The 20,763-nt window shown below is 44.4% G+C and overlaps 1 protein-coding gene across 1 annotated transcript; it reads right to left on the minus strand.

Annotated features, from left to right (window-relative positions):
- Nucleotides 1-789: 789 nt before the first annotated feature.
- T265_01523 (hypothetical protein) lies at nt 790-19,020 on the minus strand (the record flags this gene model as incomplete). Its single annotated transcript, XM_009165564.1, is given in 10 exon segments — nt 790-1,148; nt 3,310-3,445; nt 5,554-5,685; nt 6,651-6,752; nt 8,143-8,250; nt 10,217-10,279; nt 10,457-10,540; nt 12,614-12,709; nt 18,645-18,902; nt 18,913-19,020. The coding sequence occupies 10 exon segments, from the start codon at nt 18,964-18,966 to the stop codon at nt 790-792; spliced, it is 1,392 nt and encodes a 463-aa protein (XP_009163828.1).
- Nucleotides 19,021-20,763: the final 1,743 nt, after the last annotated feature.

Consider the following 20,763-nt stretch of genomic DNA (forward strand, 5'->3'; position numbering starts at 1 on the left):
TGTACAAATTTCTGTGCGGTGGACAGCGATCAAGTTGTACCATTCTGTTTATTATAAAATTACATACTCATCACAGTTACCCGCGGATCCAACTAATTCACAACTAGTAAAATAGGGACGATCCAACCGGAGTATTGAGAAGGCACAAGAACTTCACTGTTTTGCACACTCCGCAATCAACACTCGGTCGACTGATGAAACATCTTATGCCCTACTTGTGCTTCGCAGTACTACGCCAAATGATACGCATCAACAGTAGGGCAAGGCACAGTGCCACTTATCCTTTAATCACGGAATCCACGTGACTGGCTCTTTATGTAACAACTTCCGAGACGGAAGTTTCATTCGCCGTGTGAATTTAATCTTCCTCTGAGCTACTTATACGTGGATGGTAGTGTGAGAGGTTAGAGTTTTCATTGAAGCTTGTCGTCCAGCAATAATTAACTCGGGTATCGAATAGAACAACCATTCATGAAACGGTTTTCCCTCTGTCTCGTAAAACTGTGTTGATCAGGAGAATCCTATTAAACAAGACATTGTACTGCTGACAACTTTGTGTTCACTTCTTCAGCGATAGAATATTTTGCATGCAGATTACGAAAAGTTGAGATGTCCAAACTACCATGGAAGTTTCCACCCCCGCATTCCTCTCATGACCGGGTTTGGACGCCCAAGAAATCCCTAATGTGAACAAAATCATATGTCCGCACGTGTATTTTTAACCATGAAATCATGTCTTACGGAAACGATCATCCGATTAATCTGGAAAAGTAGAACACTTGAGGAACGCTATTGATCTGAACAACGCAATGCCTTACTTGTCTGTGCCTTCGATGCATTCAACGAAGCTCGAAATGACGAGGGTGCATTACCGCCACTCTCCGGTTTTCCAGGTGAGAAGTTGCAGTGTACCAAATTCGGTATGCCCGGATGAGCGAGGTCGCCATGTTTTGGCGATTCGTACTCTGAGCAAATGGCCTCCTCAGAGAGTCTGTCTGTCCATATTACGGGGCAGAAAATCTGTGCAGCTTCAGGGAAGAGCTGTAGGTTCCATTCGCACGGAATACGGTAGTATAATTCTGGTCGCCTCTGAATAAGAACATTCAATGCTGACTTTCCATGAAAACATATGTGAATGACAGAGGAAACTACGGTTAGTTCAAACGTTGTAGATGCAAATGGTTCCGTCATGTTTAAGTGTTGAACTAGTCCAACAAAGCTTAGAAGCACAGGTTCAGTTATCCAATACCACACTGAGGTTAAATTTGGTTAGGTGGATAGTAGCCAGATGTAAGCCAACCGTCATTTGAATGCGGGTCGAATAGTGTTCGAGAACTGAAAAGGAAAGCGGATAGGCCGAATCGTCTACTACGGACCAGTGCCCAAATCTACTGTCCCGATTCATAAGGATGTATATATTACTGGCAAGTTAACCACAGGTCCATCCAAATGCGGGAAGTCCTCCCGCAGAGCGTTCTCTTGTGGAAAGATTGAACGGAAACGAAAAAAAGTGAAATAATGTTTCTTTCCAGGTGTTTCAAACAGCCGTTCGAGTGACGGATGAAGCGCCGTAGCGTGCAGCTATCCACTGTTCCCGCAAATCTATGGATTAAACAGTTCACTGTAAAGAGAGCAACCTGTGAAAGAATCAGCTGTTTGTTCATTCTACGGTATTGATTCCTCCTGCGAATCAACGGCGACCAGTAGTAATTTTCCCCGTTATCTGACTTCTCATGAGTGACGTGACTTACACCTGTTTATTGTGACGCCGTCTTGTTTCCTCGCTGCCCGTTCCCCCCTGTTTCGTCCCTACTCAAGGTCTGCTTACTCCTCAGTCCTCAGTCCACCATCTGCCCGTTTCCCCCTGTTTCGTCCCTACTCGAGGTCTGCTTACTCCTCAGTCCACCAGTGCTTGCAAGTTCGACTCTATTGTACCTATTTTAGAGCATCCACTACGACGGAAGAGGGGACCGACCGGGTATCGAAGCCAGGACTCCCGGACGGTAGGCGAACGAGTCATCCGCTATACTCGACTGACGCCCTGAAGGGTAAATTATTTTGTATTACCTATGTACCGCACCTGCCAGATAGCCTTTGGCGAGATTTGTTTTAAACGGACGAAACCGCGCAATCTGACTTGCCACGTGACACGACCTGCCGCGTCGCACTGTCAACCGAAAGACAGTCCCTCACATCCCAAACGTACTGATTTTTGCGCTGTTATCCTCTATACGGCCAATCCACACTATCAGGCTGTCCCTATATAAATCCTTGTTGCGTCAGTGACTGTTTTCCGCTCCTGCTGATTGCGTCATTACTGATTAATCAGATCCTGTCAGTCCTCAATACATCATCTGCTGCCCACGTCTGTCTGCTTCTTTTGACTACTGGCTACAAACCGCGTCTAACCTAATAGCCGCAATCGTCCTGTGAGGTCCATAACCGCCCGGATCTTACATACGCTGTTCCTCAAGATATATTCGACAGAGTTCGAAAGCACATAGGTATATAGTATCTGTCTACGCCGACACCCGCATCGCCTCGAAGTCACCAGTGGAACCTCGACGCTCGGTTCATCCTGTTACCTTCAATGTTTGCTCTGAAATATACTCCGGATAGCAAGCTAATTTCGTTTGCATCCAAAATGGAGAAAAGTATTCGAGCTCAAAGCACGGCCGTTGAGCTAACTGTTGAGTGAGCGTCGCGACAGATTGCAAAGGGGTTGATATTGTTCTCAAGTACCGGGCACCCGTTGGTAGTTGTCTCTGCCATTCATCCGACAACGTCTGTGAGGATGGCTTACAAACGGGGAGCTGATCGTTGTTTATTTTTAGTCTATTTATCCCTCATCTGACTGTGGCTCTGGTACCATCAAAGGTAAATTGCAAATCGAATAACTTCCTCCTTTAAACACACGTTCTATTTAAATCATATCTAAATGAATGATTCGAAAACAGTAACCGATCTCTTTCTCTACAACCACCCTCCATTTCAACCAATCGCTTTTGCCATTTTAGTGTCTAATTAAATGCACCCGATATTTCTGACACGTACCCACCCAATAAGTATTGTCTGTTCAGGAGTTCCGTACCAAATTTGGCTCGGACAATGTTAGAAAGATTGAGCGTCATATGATGTTCAGTGTGGAATCTTTTAAAGTCAGAACACTGCGTGGTGCAATAAAATGCTGTAATCCGGCGTTTCGGTTGCCTCTCGAAGATATCTACAATTGAATAGGAGTCAAATATAGCGTCATTTGGGTCCACTATCCTGTCTTCTGGTTGGTGCGTTCCTGTGATTAGTTGGTACTCGGATGCGACCAGCGTGTGTGGGCGTGTTGGTTCTGTGCGCGCGTACTGGCGATCGCGTATACATTGATTAGGATGTGCCTGTGTTTGTTGCTGTACTGACCGTGATGTGCCTTTGTTAAGATGCCTGTTTGTATCTGGCACCTGTGCCTACTACACGCAGCAGACATGACAGTGAATCCAAATGATGCTAGGTGGTTATCCCGGGGAACCGAAACGTCGCTGTGTTCTGACTTTAGAAATGTTCCATATTGTCTGCTTGTCATTTATTGAGCGGAGATCAGTAGTGGCTGTCGGCCTGAATAAATCGATTAAGCCACGGTGTGCAATTCCCATCTGTAGTTCCACCTAGCTATCTGGCAACCCTCAATCTGGGATATTTGTGCCGGTAGTCCGTAACTCTTTACCATATTCCAACACTATCCGATGTTCCCATGCTTGGCTTCGAAAAATCCACAGTATGCTTAGGCGAAACATCAGTAAGTCGATCTACCACTGTGGCGCTTTTGATTCAGACGTCGAACTGACTCACGGCGTCCTAATTGCGTTTGAGCCGGCCACCATGCGGATTGAGAAAGGGAACAGAATGACTTCACTTGCACCCTGGCGAATGGGAAAAAGATTAACAGGGATATGGAATGCAGAGCTGGAGTTTAGTGAGTTGTTCGAGTACTCTGGGAAGAGTGCGCGGTAGGCTGAAACGAACAACTTCTAGTGTATAGTTCGGTCACTGAACCACAAAAACTCGCAAAAAACTGGTTGATTTAACCAAGTTCAGAATCTGATGACGATATTTAGAAAGACGTTCGAAATAGGCGTTCGGATGGAGCAGATTCCTTTAAAATCTTTTCGTCACTATAAAAAGTTGGTAGGAGAAGTTAACTATTGCTCTGAGATGGTCGATTTGAATAAAACAGCGGGCAAGTGCACGTTGTGCAGTATAAATAGGTCCGTAATACTTCATCAGTCGCAGTATTAGAGACGATGGATTTGCGTCCCGAACTTAAACAAAAAGGCACAATTTAGTTGGCTAATTGAGACTGCCATACCCTGGACGTAGGGATTATTCACCGTCGATGAAAAGACTGTCAATTCTGTGATACACCAAAATTCTGTCGCATGCCAAGTGCGGCTCTTTAGTTGAAGATGCTGGCGTGATTCTACTTCTGCATTATACATAAAGTTATATATATCAGCCTGTGTAGAAGGCGCGGAGATTTGCCATGGATATACAATACCGAAGACGTCAGAATGAAGCTTCTCCGTTTGCGTTTGCATCCATATTTGTCCGATTCAAGGGTGGCAGCACGAATTTTTCCACTCAGGCACTTTCCATCAGACCTCATGAGTGAAATAAATTCTACACCCAAAGTGTTGTCGACACGGATTGTACGGTCCCTGTTGACCTAAGTGAGCTGATCGGATTAGATGGCATCCCGATAAACTCGTCTCTGAGGCCCACCGGTCTGGTTTCGATATGTAGAAGTGAAAACTTTGATCAGTGGTCTCCTCTGAGGGAAGGCGCAAGGTCATAGACTTTATACATTGTAAAGGCTGAATAACATGGTAGGAATATCATCAACATAGCGTTTATTGAGAAATAAACTTAAAGTGGCTGAGAGTAGTTATCCTTTAGGTTTACTCAAGAGCATATCGGCTACCTTCACGTTCGTACATCCTCAGTGATAAACCAAAATTCTGTCGCATGCCAAGTGCGGCTCTTTAGTTGAAGATGCTGGCGTGATTCTACTTCTGCATTATACATAAAGTTATATATATCAGCCTGTGTAGAAGGCGCGGAGATTTGCCATGGATATACAATACCGAAGACGTCAGAATGAAGCTTCTGCGGTTGCGTTTGCATCCATATTTGTCCGATTCAAGGGTGGCAGCACGAATTTTTCCACTCAGGCACTTTCCATCAGACCTCATGAGTGAAATAAATTCTACACCCAAAGTGTTGTCGACACGGATTGTACGGTCCCTGTTGACCTAAGTGAGCTGATCGGATTAGATGGCATCCCGATAAACTCGTCTCTGAGGCCCACCGGTCTGGTTTCGATATGTAGAAGTGAAAACTTTGATCGGTGGTATCCTCTGAGGGAAAGCGCAACGTGAATATTCCAAATGGACACACTTCTCAGCTAAACAATAATTGTAAACTAATTCAGTGAATGACATCATACCAGAATGGAACACTTCGAAGAAAACGTCAATTTCTTTGCAACCAGATTCATAAACTCACCTGTTCTCCAACTAGCAGAGTTCCGTCAATCAGGAGCACTTTGTGGACCGCCCACTCAAACAACGTCGACCATTTGGCCTTCCGCATTCGAGATAAATGCATTAGAACTACGCCTGAATTGACCCCATTTTTCTGAAACATAATTAGTCAATGAAACGTTAGAATCTTGTGAAACCTCACGTGTTCATTTCATTCGGTGGAATTCTCTTCGGCTACTTGATAACTACAATAATGCATACTGTTCTTCAAAGAGGCGTTAATCATCATGGCAGGGTTTCGAATCCAAGGGATTATGAGCTCATCTAACCTGAATTCTCAGTCATTGCCACAGCAGTTGAAGGAAACTTGGCACGACAGTCAAGTTACAGGCTTCGTCATGACAAACTCAACGAGAGATCTGGCTGTTATTCATTCGGGTCTCCGGTCATTACGAAGTTACTTTGTAAATGACCGTTCTCATCGACTCCTCAATAGATTCCCAGATTCATCCTAATCCAATCGAACAGATTACCGAAACTCAAGATCGCTCACTGTGATAAAATGAATGGCAATTTTAAAAAAATCAGCCTTAATTGACGCACAAAGATATTCTGCTATCGTTCTAACCAGGCTATTCGCAGAAACATACACACGATTCCTTCCCCATTGATATGTCCCTACCAGTTTTGAACACATACTGATGAGATTCTCCATTCAACTGCTGAACTCTTGGGCTTCTGCGATTGTGGCACATCAGATAACATGCACGTTTAAATTCTGGACGCTAGAACGTGCCCGTTCACATTTACCACAGAAATCTGCGGATCGTACCAAACAGGTTCTAAGCGCCTTTTCCTGTTCACTTGCACTATTCAGCGTGAAATTTCTAATGATTGGTTTGCTGATGAAGCCAGACCATATTCAGTTCGTATGGTGGATATATGAATTACATAGTGGTTCGATTAATTGTCACATTTTGGTGTAGGAATGCTTCCGAACTGAGTTAATTGGCTTCGGGAAGCCATTGTGTGGCCACGGTCGATCGCTTGGGAAGTATCCATATCAAACTGTCACGAAGAGACTGGACCCTGTCGTGGTGCGCACCTCGGTTTGCGTACCTCAGCAAGCCATTGAACTATACTAGAGGATACTGTTGTATCATCCGTGGGGTCTCTCCCGCCAAACTTGTCGATGGACAGAGATCTGACAACAACAGTTTCCTGAACTTCCAAGTAAGGTGGCAATTTGATCCCCAACATTTTGGCTACTCGAATACGCTCAAACCAATCCCGCTGTTTTGTGGTCAGACTTTTGATTCAAAGGACCCAAATTCTCCTCATGTTCAGGTCTGGGCGCCCTGGCAATATGCCAGCCGACATACAACCACGGCAATGATCAGTGCCGGAAATTCGGCATAATATCACTCGAATGCTCTGAGTGTTTCGTACATCACGGTGATTGCTGTAGCATCTCTGAGAGAATAGGACGATTTTGAGCGGAACTTTCCTTCTCCTCGACGTTTCGGTTGTCGGAGGAACACCGAAACGACAATGAGATTATAAACGATCACCTGGTATCATCAGTGAAACAGGCAACCATCTAAACGGTATTCTGCCATCCAGGTTCGCCTATTGGCTGTGGGTTGTGTTGCGGCTAAGGGAGTCTAATTTGCATGTTTTTGTTTCTCTATCGATGAACCGTCGGGTCAACACGACAGACGGGTTTTGGCTGTCGCTATGCTCATCGAGCATCCGTCAACGAACTGACGTCCTTGTGAGCAGAACTGGTCAACGGTGGCAAGAACAGGAACATACAAATCAAGCTGCCTCAGCTTCGAGACAACCCATAAGTCCAATATGAATTTGGTTAACTGGAATAGCGCGTAGACGGTCGACTGTTGTTCCGTTCGACCATGATGCGGCTTTCCAACAATGACCAAAATGGCGAAAAGTGAAATTCCGCTGATTATCGTCCCATTCTTTCAAGTCACCATCGTTTTGCGACAGAATCAGACCAAGATAAGGTGACTGGATATCGGAGCTGGGCTTCTATCGTTGTTCAGATAGTCAATGAATACGCATCATTCATAAGTGTATAAATCCACCGACGTTGCCAGTAGGTTTGGTCTATCCAGAAATGGTACTGCGGTATTTCGAACATCGAGAGAAATAAAACATGAAGAGGCCTCTGTGCAACGCATTCACCTGATGAATACCATGACGGAAGACTTTGCTGCAGTTCAGTTGAGCCTACCGTCAACACCAACTGAAGTTGCACTTAAGCATACTTCATCAATACATACAGTTTGGGGCCTTGAAAAACCATTGAGCTAAGTTTCCATTTTAATATGCATCTGTAGGGCACATTACTGCGGTTGACGTAATTTTGTGGCACGATTAGAAAGCCCGCAGCATTCGGGGTCGGAACTACCAACCGGCTTGATCGACGTGTTTTGGTATGTTTCAGTGCCCGTCAGTTAAAAGTACGAATTGCCTGATGCGACGGGGGAGCCGAAACCCTTCAATGCAGTAACCGGGTTGGGTACGAGCGGATCTCTGAGGCAACAAACAACTGCATCTAAGAAGCATACTAAGGGTGTAACGGTGATACCACTGATGGGGGCTTGCGAGTAGTATGTGTTGTTCTTGGAAATTCGCTTTGCGTCTCTTGAAAAGGGAGATCTGTTGCGGAATGTGTAGAGTCGCTTTGTATCATTTGCTTAGATTTGAGCGATGGATTATTTGAATCAACCATTATCCAGGGAAGTTCAAGAAGACGCGTTCAGGGCAAGGTGGATGTTCAGTTTTTGTAAATAAGATGCAAATGAGAGTGTTGCTTCCCTGTAAAATAGTCAGTTGGCATTTTCTAATAAATAACTCCGCAGCGAAGGCCTTCTTACATTCAAGGTTACAGGTTAAACCGCGTTGTGTCTTGTTAGGCTGGCTTGGGATGGGGTGGTCGCATACGCGGCCATCTGACTAACAGATTCTGTATGTTACCAACGAAAACCACAGCCGGTGAATTTGATTTCAGATGCCCAGCCAGTCGGCTTTCGACCACTTCAGACCAATGGTGGACAATGATGTCATTTTTTGGAGATCACCGTGCACACAGAAAAACCGAGATTTCATCGTCGACAAAAGCATCCGGTTTTGGATGCAAGCAGTGGAAACATGAATTCAGCGTGACCAACAGTTTAGGCATGCACGGATTCGCACTGTGCGAAAACAATAAGGTTACCATGGTCCACATCTGTTGCACACGGATGAACTCACTCTCAAGGAGTACGAAGTCTTGAATAGATGTGGCGTTTGCGGGCTTGGCATTTTATCCTGTAATCTTGGTTAAGTTTGATCCGTGTTTGATGCCTTGCTGCCGTAGAAATTCGCTTATTGATCGCTGAATTGTAAATTCTGCAGTTAATTCATGCTTCGCAAGAATTCAGGTGAGAATGTTTGCTACTCCTGGTAGAAGTATGCCAGAGGTAAATACATGAGTCTCGAATCGATTAGTGGGTAGTTTAGTCGGCTGAATGAGTTCACAGCGGCTGTCGACTCGAGCATCGTATGACGAAATATCTTCGTTAGGATTATGATGAGCTTTGGACTATACGATTGAGAAGGGACGTTCCCACATGGGACACGGTCATCCCGGCTTCCACATGGGACACGGTCACCACCGCCTTTGCTGACGAGCAGTCATTCGTATACTTCAGTGTTATGTGATATGACATTGGGTATGCTGGTCTTCTCCCATCATTACCTTAACGGACTCGCACTTGTCAGTGCTGCGTCAATCAAATAATCGTCTGAGAAGCGTTCACACTATGCTAAAATCCACTACGCTGGTCAGAATTTCACGAACGTTCGAAGAAATCCTGAAGCCAGTGTCTTTTCCAGAGTTAGCTGATTTGAACCAGCCATCGTTTGTAGTCGGACTACAACAGACACCTTCACCTATTGGAATAATCCCGATATATCCTGGAAACTGCTGGCATCTCTGAATATACTGCATAATTCGTGAACTCAACCCCATGGCTACTGTTCTATTGTGACCTGAATAGAAGAGCACTTGATTTGCGAAAGTACTTTGAGTGCAGCACAGCCCACTAAAAATCTGGAAGTGGTTTTGAGGTTCTGAGTAACGGTCACCTACTACACTAAACATATTAGCACACAGCACGGGTGAGTAGTTAACGAACACGCATGACTGATCTAAATGGGTACCTGCATCGGTAATCCTACAAAGCGCGAATGATGTTAATCTCTACGCAACTAACTTATGCGGGTCTCCCAAAGTAGCCACTGTGTCATGGAGTCATACAACTTCTTTAGGCTGAGAACTCTGTTACCAGCGTTACGAACAGTGGGAACGATGTGTCTGAATGTATTTTGTGCACTTCACCTCTTTGATTCGTCCGTCACTTGACCAGTAATTTAGGTGATCCTGGATGACGAACTTCGGCCTATGTGATGATCACGCCGATGTAAATTTAGGTCATTGATAACAACTGATGGAATACGGATAGTCGCAGTAATGGGTGGACGATTTATAGCTCCTTAGATTGACATTACTTTGGCAAAAGAGAGGGGACGCTTTATAATCTTGCACTGTGAACGAATTACCACCTAATCTAACAGTTCTTAAGGCACACCGTACTCGAAACGTCAGAAAACCAGCTCACCGGGATTCGGATTTTATTGCACTTGGCATCGACTGAGTCAAATTCCCATGCCATTCCAAAAATCTGAAACGAATGGAAGTAGATGGATAAAGAACGCCGAAGATGTTCAGATTGCAATGTGGTGCACAGCAAATGTATGTAATGGAACGGGAAAGCCTGGTGTTGTTTTGTTTCTGAACTTCCTTAGTTGCATTATATAGTTGTTAAAGTAGGATCCGTTTTCATCAGAGTCCAGCTCACCTGATGCTGATCGAAGTTATCGAACAACTTCCATAGTTCCAAAATATCCGCGTTGAGGAGAATGTCCGTATCCAGGACTATTGCCTTTCGGAAAACAGGGTCACAGGAAAAAAAGTTTATCAGTCATTGAGCTTGGTTGGGAAGGATGCAGATTTCGTGAAGCATAAACGCTAGTCTATAAATTTGCTCCTATGTCCGACAACACCATTCAGATTTGAGAAGCCAAATGCTTCTCTAAGGTGTTATTTTTTGAGAGACTGTTTGAGCGGTGTCATTTGATGTGGGATGTCTGGAATACTTCAAACGGATTTGTGGATTAGCCATCCCGCAGGCCCACAAATATGTTCAATCTGGTGACTTCCAATGTAAGATAATCTGTGGACTGTTTTGACTGGTGACCTAATGCTGCCTTGAATGTGTGTGAGTTTCTTTCGATTCTGCCTGTGTTCTTTATGCATAAATGGGTTTTATCCATGTGTGTATTTAACAAGTGAAACAGAGAAGGATGGTGAGCTGTTCTCTGTTGAGGGCATACTTTGATGAAACAGCGTGTGTTTCGCCAGCCGCCATCAACAAATCAACACACACGATCCATGGTCCTGTCCTCCTCGAATTCAAACGGAATGGACGGTGGAAACTTGATAAACTAACTATTTTTCTGGAAAGGTGTTATTTCTGAAAACTGCGCTCTGGAGAAATGTCTATCCAGAATGTTTTCTAGTGGAACAAACCAAATTAATAGTCATGTGAGCCAAGCGGTGCTGTTTTGAGGACTAAAACCGACCTCATTCATAGTACTTCATATACTTTAAGGCCAGCTTCACCACTCATCTCTTTATCACGCATCATATAAAAGGCAAACAATTTCGTAAGACAAGTTCATTGTGTATCGAGCAGTTCACCTGCTCCTGTGCTGGTAGTTTTATCGGTCAAACGAATATGCAGGTACTAAAACGCCTATCTGAGCACATAATTTTTGTGTGTCACATAAGATATCGATCCCGCGTAAACACTTCTGCTTTATACGAAGCTCTTGAACCTGACAGACACCTTACTGACTTTTCAACTGCGTTCAGTCCACTAGTAAAATGGAGACAGACTAACGTTTGTAGGAACGAAGTTTCGTTCTTTCGTAGAATCGGTCATCGCCCACATTGTTAAGTGTAAATATACAGTCATCGATGAGTCCCCTAAACATCAAGGCTTGCTCACCAAAAGGATCGCTTACGAGCCTCATCTGATTCCAAAAATTCAATTCCGTTTTTCTTGCCCTGATCATTGATGTTAGTCATCTACTGGGTAGAAGTTAGCTTGCTATCTCGAGCGGTTTTATCTGATCGATGTATGCCTTAGCGAAAGAAAGAGGTATTCGGAAACTAACCTCCGCATACATGGTGTTGTTTGTATGTTCATATTCGTCTAACTGGATTGTGTGCGATTTAAGCAGCACAAGATGCTGGTTCCAACTGGTCACTGAACTGCTGAATATCTCACGGATCAACCGGGTTTTCGTCCCGCAAGTGAAACAAATCTATGCCCAGAAGTCTAGAACCGAAAAGCCACTGTACACCAGTGGCGTCCTTATTGGTAACCAACAGCGGTACACAGCTCTTGAAATTCCGGAATTTTCGAACCGGCCCCTTCCGGCTGCAAGTCGGACAACTGACCGTTCGGTCACTAAGACTTGATCAGCACCATGAGTGGCTGGTACTTAAATAGGATGCAACGCCATTCATCCTTCGGTCACGCACTCCACATCACATGATCACATGGACCTATCACATTGCGGTAGTTTTTATCGCAAAAAGTCCAAAGATAGTTAGCAAAGTACACCCACTTGCATGCCAATTTGGTTTTGACGAGAGGCTCACTTGCAATCCAGCTAAATCTCTCGTTTATCGTGTTCCTACTGGATAGTTCCCAACACGATAGCTCACTGTTCATCCTACGAGGTTCAACTTTCAGAATGACTATATTTTTGTTCAGCTATTCAGTTTTGGTCTCCAAACTCCGGAATTCGAATGACTTTGGAGTATACTCTGTGTTCATCTCAGATGTCCCTGATCACAGCATCGTTATTAGCTAAAAATGGTCAGCGAAAGCTGAATAGATTAAAAAACAGACAACTTTCCTTTGACATCGATCCTGCGTACTTACCTTGGTCACGTTTGTGGGGAGCACATCGGGGATGAGCATCTTTGAAAGAGCAGCCACCCCTGAACGGTGCTTATTCGAGATCCATTTAACTCGAGGCTGAAAAAAGACAAGCACGCTGGCTCTGGTAACTACAGTTTGATTTGGGAGTTTCTAACCGTGTTTACTCATGCGACGAGGCGAGCCAGGTGAAAAATAGAGTTCATGTTTCCAACGTTACAAAACGTTGAAGTGAAAGGCAACTCAGAAAAACAAGAACAGTCGGTTAGGGAGACAAGCAGCTTCGTTCTACAAAATCAGTAGAATTCGGAAAACATCCCTGCCTCGTGTTCGGTTGGAAGTTCGGCCTGGTGAAGCACATTCAGTTGCCTGAAAACATCACAAACGAGAGGTTCAGCTGGGTTCCAGGTGAGTCTCTCGAAAAACCAAATTAGTTTGCAAATGAGTGTATATTCGCTGATTCCGTGCTATTTTGTTTCAAGTAGAACATAAGGTTGACGGAAACCCGGGGACTGCGCCAACCTGATGAGTCCCAAGAGGGGCGAAACCGGTCGTGGGCAACCTTATGAGTAGTACATTACATTGGTAAATTCTAGTTGTAGGTGATCTATATACAAGTGGATTCTGAATCAGCCCGTAAACTCGTCTTGAATTCGCTCCGGTTACTCAATTTTTTATTGCGTGGAAACGAACTCTTACGATATTTGGCTATTTTATCCTACAGTTACCGAAGGCAGTAAACTGGTCGTGGTTCCAGGTAGCTAGATTTGTCCCCGATTGCCTTTATCATTCTGTACACATCACATATCGCTCAATGGCTTCCAATCGATCGACTTTGCTGGTCGTCAGTTCTGATATTCAGAGCTCCGGAACAAACTAAAAATAGGTTAGATAAAGAAAACCACCGAGTTGGATTCGGCTTCCCGGCTGTAGTTAGGAGACCCCAAACCCAAACATATGTTTACTGAGACCTGATTTGAATTTACTCATTGGGGCCACTGAGACGCCTTTAACGAGAGTTCAGTGAATCGGAATTTCTATTCGTGCCTAATTTACCTTCATCTACCACAGTCTCAGGGTTAGATTAGCTCAAGCGACTCACAGGATAACACCTGGTGAGTATTTCATGTTTACTTATCGACCGTCCGCATGAACTTCGCGGCTACTTCCCTAAGAAGCATCCATTACTCACGAATTCCTCATTAGTAGCCACCCACAGAAAAGTTAACATAAGGAGAATAACGGGAGACCGGCTACCAATGAAGAACGCGCTTTCAGTAGGAAGCCGCGTTGGTGCGAGATTGGTGGGAACCTTTAAGGTACACATGGTATTGAATATCACCAAGTCTCTACATATCATCACGAACCAATAAGCAGTTCAGAAGAAGGGTCATTTCTTTCCAAACAGTGGTCACTCGAGGAGCAACTCAATACGTGGCCACGTGATATTTTTTATGTGATTGAGAGAGTAGTGGCGCCATGATCCGTCTGAGATCTAGTCGCACTGCTGATCAACTACTCGTTGCCAAACTGTTAATTGTTTAACCGCTGGTAAGGGGTTTGTGAGTTCGTGAGGTGCATACTGCTGGTGAGTCGAAACACGAATGAAACAGCTTCATAGTGCTTCTCGGCATTTCAGCATAGATTGGCCTCAATTACAGGATGAAAGTTCTATTGAATAATTTCTGTCAGTTTGCAAATACGACATGTCCCCACAAGAAATTATCTGCTTAGGGTACTAGGCTACTTTCTGGACATCCAAAGATGAGAGAAATATGAAGTGTCGTACATCCTATGCACTCGGTCAATAGAAGTTCCGGCATCAGACTCCCGGATGTAATGACAATCGTCACTTCAACCGTAGTGTATTTTCAGACATTCAATATGCCTGAGTATGCAGAAGGAAGACTCAGCGGTACATCAGCAGGATGTGTCTGGATGCTTGTCCTCGTAGCGGTAACATGGAGTTACAATCTGGCATCACGGCCAGGCGGTAATTCGTCGGAGCTGTGGAAATGATGTGAAGTTGTGTTGCCTTATTGTTATATCTGCTGATTCGTCAATCTGTGGTATCTGCTGCTGACCCGCTCCAATGCCTAGTGTCGGAGAGAAACGACTCACAGAAAGGAACACAACAGCTGTATTCCGAACAAGCGATGGAGTGAGAGTGCAAAAGTTACAACGGCCCCACGCTATTTAAAGGGGACTTTCTGACATTGATCCAGGCTGTCTGATAGGCGTTAGTGAACACCCATCAACATCGATCGTGCCTCCGTGAAAAGCCTGAACGCTGATCACATTCGGTCGTGCTTCTGTGGCGCGCAAGAACACTCATCAGGTTTTGCTGAACTGATTGAATAATTGACTGGCCTGGATGCTTGCCGGCTTTCCAGTTGAGTTTTTGGTGGAGCAGTAGGTTCCGGGCGTTCTGAAGTTGCTTTCAGGAATCTGACCTTCCTGATACTTATCTTATTGTGTAACAGTCACATTTTCCAACAGGAAATGCTTCTTTTCCATACTCTTGATAACCTGGATGGAGTGACATCCACAAAAGCCGGTAGCGTGGTCGAATGACATGGGAAATGTGAGTGACTTGGTCGATTGTACGTACCATTCCACTTGGATACCCAAGCAAATCGCAGAAAGCGTTGCCGGTGTGGCATTCCCTTCCAAGATCAGTAACTTCGTCATTTCTGGAACCAGAGCATGTGTTCTGTCCTAGGAATTCGACGAATACGGAGTGACCATAGCATAAAATCCCGTAGGTTCATAGCCTTCATCGATAGGTTCAGCCGCTGCGACTATTTTGAGATTGTACATATTCCAAAACACTAATTCCTCTACGTAATCCAGTCAAAATGGCACCTACTACTCTAATCTTGTTCTTCTTCGTTTTCTCGGACCAAGGTTGCATTCTGGTTTGTCGCGATAGACTTTCAAGTTTCTTTAAAATGGCGGAATCCTATTTTCAAGAAACGCCCGGGACAGTTGCGAAAGCAGGTAGATTCATGACGAATGTACTCGAAAGTGGGTTTTCAGCACAGATTTTGCACACACCTGGTAAAGTACTCCGATACACTTGGGAAATATCGCCCTGATCAACGCATCGCAAATGTAAGCGAGGTGGGCAGCGGGAATCACCAGAAACTGAACCAAGAAAGGAATAACATGTTAACAAAAGCAGCGAATAAGGAAGCTGAAGATTAATACGCTGCTTAGAGGTTTGCTGAAGGTTCTTTGACAGCCCTCGACCGGTTTCACCCCTATTAGGGCTCATCAGGTGGGCGCAGTCCCCGAGTTTCCGTAAACCTCATGTTCTACTTCAATCAAAATTGCAAGAAAATAGCAAAACACGCTCATTTGCATACAGATTGGGTTTTGACAGGAGAGCGACCTGCAACTCAGCGAAATTCTTCGTTTATGATGCTTTCGAGTCACTGAATCTGCCACACCAGGTCACCTCATGTTTCAGTTGGCATCATATTCTATCTATCACGATACATTTTAACAACGTAATACACTACTCATAAGGTTGTTGAAAGCAATTCAACAGCCCGCGACCGGTTTCGCCTTTCTCAGGGCCCATCGGATAAGCGATATGCTAGTAAAATTTCAAGGGGAACTGCAGAAAAGGTCAAGGGATTCAACCACATAATTCGTTCTAGGACTCATAGAATATCACATCTAGGCATCGACCAATCCCTAAGACTACTTTGACACGAATAGAATCAAGAGTTTGCTTGGTATGGTGGTACCCAGATATTTCACAATAGAGTGGTTCCCGGGAATGACACCAAAAGGAGTGGGAGGTAATGGCTACTAAGTAGGTCATTCAAACGCGGGCTGGAATTGACGGATTTCAGAAACGTATTTGCACTGAGTGAGAACATTAGGAATGGGCATATCCTTTACACACTTCGGAGAAATTAACATCCAAGAAGAGGTCAAAATTCACTCTGAGTGATTTTTTTTGTGTGTGTGGAAGAATCAGATCCTTTGTGATGATCCATCGGCATTGGCTCCAGTTGAACAGAACAAATAAAACAGACGGACAGGTAATATTGCAAGATGCTTAATCACTTTCCCAAACCGATTCAACTTTTTTATTCAAAGATAAGGATGTCTTCGTCAGTTGCATGTTTTGGAGCAACGAACTGTGTGCCATTTGAGAGTCGCACACTTTATCTAGCAAAAATATGCCATTTACAACCCTCGATGCATTTTAACGGCTATATCAATAAGTAGTCGCATGGGTAATAAGGTCGATCGCATTCGTTCGGCTTCTACGAAACAAAAAATGCGAAACTATCGTCAGTCAGTAACTTCCACCCGATAGGTGTTGAGCTGTGGCTTTTATATCGCTCCACAGTGCCCCTACGCATGGTACTCTGAGCTCGGTCGACAGACGGGCCAAACGGTATGTCGTCAATGGTATGCCGCAAGTAGCTCAGCGAATGACGTTGGACTATTGTAGCAGCATTGACTGGGACTAAAATAGAATCAACTCGTTCGAAAATTCAACCCTCTGGGTTAGGAAGACGCTGAAATGCCGAGCCAAGTGGACTGTCACACTGCTTTTGGCCGTGTGCCTAGGGTGCTTTACAGTCCCATTAGCACACCCGGGTTGTTTCAGGGGTGTGAATACATCCAAAAAGTTCACAAACCTGGTCTACCTCACAGGATCGTTAACCACCTCAAAAAGTTGACGGTCGATAACCATCACATGTTCCCTCTCGATGCTGAGCCCCTGGTTAATAATGTTCCCCTCGTCGAAGCCATAGAAGTTTTGTGTGACTTTTTTTAAGTTTAGTGACAAAACTATCAATATACCCATCGTGGACATCAAAGAGCTATTTCCACTTCGCACATGAAGTGTGTAGTTTAGCGAAATACACTCATTCGCATACCGATTTGGTTTTCACTAGTGGAGCAGTCTTATGAGAGCGTCTCTGTGCAAGGAAAATTTATACCCACATTGATCGGGTAGAATCTCCTTCAGAAGATAAAGGATATGTTATTTTATTTTGATGCTGTCATCAAAAGCACAAGGTTGGCTGATAAATAAGTCAGATCAATATAGTAGTAAGTTTCTGACAGCTGTCTCCACTGAAACTTTATGCTGCCCCGTTTGGACAACAAAGTGATGGATTCGAGCTTGAGTAAAGCTTCGGCGCATTATATGACTCTTGAGAATGCCGAAATTTTAAAACAGTGACTTCACGAACAATCACCCCAAATATACAGCAAACGTTATGTCGGAGAGTATACCAATTCTTCTAGATTATATGACATTGCATTTCCTACATATCTGCTAAGAAAACTCTCAAACAACCCACTGCCCGTTTGGCCCAAATTAGGGCTCATCAGACCACTCCGTAGTTTAACATCAACATTGTGTTTCGATTGAACCTAACTGTATGTAAGTGGCGAGATACATTCATCTGAAAATTAAGTTTTTGTAGATTCAATCGAAGCATGTGATAAAGGCCAGAGCTATCTGTGAGTTCTCTGCAATTTCAGTGCAATCTGTAAATGAGCTTCCTGCGCCGAATGGTAAGAGTCACTGAACTTCAGCTTACCCTAAAGAATCATCCACTTTGTGATGCACTACTCATAAGGTTGCTGAAAATCCGTCGACAGCCCACGACCGGTTTCGCCCTTCTTGGGACTCATCAGGTTGGCGCAGTCCCCGGGGTTTCCGTCAACTGTATGTTCTACTTGAAACCAAATTGCACGAAATTAGCGAACATACACTCATTTGCAAACTAATTTGGTTTTTCGAGAGACTCACCTGGAACCCAGTTGAACCTCTCGTTTGTGATGTTTTCAGGCAACTGAATGTGCTGCACCAGGCCGCCTCATGTTTCAGTCGCTACACTTTGGTGATGCACTACTCATAAGGTTGCTGAAAAGCCGCCGACAGCCCACGACCAGTTCCACAGCTGTCCAGGAACTTAATTTTGGCAACCGGACATCTGAGTCAAGTCAGAGTCGGCGCCATGTTCGTTGTTCGAAATTCGTTCAGGTCACTTACCAAGTAAGGATCCAACTCGTAAACGGTCCAGTTGAACTGAGCTACCCTCCATTGGCTGACGTAGGAATATGCCGCGGACAAAAGTCTTTGTTCAACTACGAGATGTAAGTGAATAGCTATTCGCTCTATCACACGTTGTTTGGCACACAGATGTGGTGACGGGATGCGTCGAAGATAACATTCCGGCCTCTTAGATCTGAGACTTCCCCGGTAGTATAACACACTCTTCAACAACGTAATAGATCGAGCCAGTGTATCCTTTGATCACATGAACAAGGTGAATTGCATACGGTTTTGGGTTTCGGTCAATCTTAGGAAACATTGGGGTCCTGATGACATCCAGGGGACTTAGAAGGTACCAAATGAGTGTGAGGGCCTGTGAACGAACAAGAAGACAAATATATACGCATATGCACAATTTTTTAACCTTGAATTTTCAAGACTATCGACTTGTGGAGCGGGCTTTTGATAGTCCACATCGCCTAGATTTGCGCTCCGGACAACTGTCATGGGCTCTGGACTAGTAGGATGAGACGTTCTTGCTTAAAAACAGGAAGATACACCATCAGATGAAAATTTTTATCATAACACTGGTTATAACATATGGTATTACTTTCACTGTGAGACTGAACGACTTCACACTGTTCAATCACAATAGCGCTGCAAAGCTGTTTCATCATTCTTTTTTCTTGGAGATCTGCAATAGTGTGCACGAAACTCCACAACCTCCCGGCTTGTAGGTCGAACAGACTGAAGTTTTGTGAGATGTGCGCTGTTTGTGATCCCAATAAGGATGAAAAAGCTATACAGTGCTCCTCGGTCATACAAGTGGGACTGGTTTCACTTACTCTAAGAAATTATCATCGAAAAATTCCCAAGCCTCCTGTTACCACTAGACTGCTTAATTTTTCGAGACTACGACTGTCAGCTACGAGCTATCGGGTTGCTCTCAGAGAATAGTCCATAGGTTCACTCAGAAATGTCAATCCAAAGCCGCTAGTGTTCGGTCTGATCCATCAATATCACCGGGGTTTTGCATACTACCGGCCGTGATATGCTGATTTACAGGTTTATAATTGAATCGGCTATAATCTCGTCCACAAGGCTAATTCAAAAAAACAGGATTCGAAGGGCAGACGGCTGGATTACACTTCAAATATGATGTGCGTTTTGGAAATGACCACTTACCCAGTAGTGTAGGATGTTTACTTTGGTTCCTTCCCCTTCCGCAAAGCTCCTTTGAAAGTACACACAAGTCGTTCTGCTATGCTGTTTGATTGTGGGTGATATGGAAGTGTCCTAACATGTTCAGTCCCATTGGCAAGACAGAAGTCCGCGAATTGGGACCGCATGAACTGTGTCAGATACGAACTTTTCAGGATAACCGAACGACCGAAGACTTCTTGCACTGTGTTAATGGTTGCCGTTGTCGTTGTTGTCCCCATAGGAAAAATCTCTGGCTGTAAGTGTTCACGATAATGAGAAACTTTGTCCGTTCACGGGACCTGCATATTCCACATATATCCTTGATCATGCATTTTGTGGTACCGGCCAAGAACGAAGTTCACATTTTCTAGGGGACTTTGAGGCCAACACACAAAGATCTGACGAGCGTTGCGTCTTGGCTGTCAATATGAGGCCAATAAACATAGCTTCGGATCAATGATTTCATCCGGTTGATCTCGGGATGTCCTTTATGAAACTGTTGCAAAACAGACCCTCTTTTCAGATCCTCTGGTACGACAACGTGTTCTGCGAACGATAAGCAATCATCGACAACGGAAATTGACGATCATCTCTGATAAAACTGAAGCAAGTCTTTGTTTTTACCGCTTTGTGGCCACTTGGAGAGGTGGTACTACTTTACTTGACTCAGCAGCGAATCCTGTATGGTTGCTCCGCTCATCAGTGCGAATGTGATCGGAGTACCTTTGATGGCTTCCATCAGTGTACATCGTATTTCCGGTTCAGCTATGATCTGGGGTATAACTCAGTCTTCCGAGTCCGGTGGTCTATTTTCTAAAAGTCTTGAAAATGCATCCAACTGACCGATCTTGTCAGTCTATTTAAACTTGATGCAATAGTTGTACCGAGTAACATTTGCAGCCCATGATCGTTG

Source organism: Opisthorchis viverrini (genome assembly GCF_000715545.1).
Source record: "Opisthorchis viverrini unplaced genomic scaffold opera_v5_16, whole genome shotgun sequence".
NCBI classification, from domain to species: Eukaryota; Metazoa; Platyhelminthes; class Trematoda; order Opisthorchiida; family Opisthorchiidae; genus Opisthorchis; species Opisthorchis viverrini.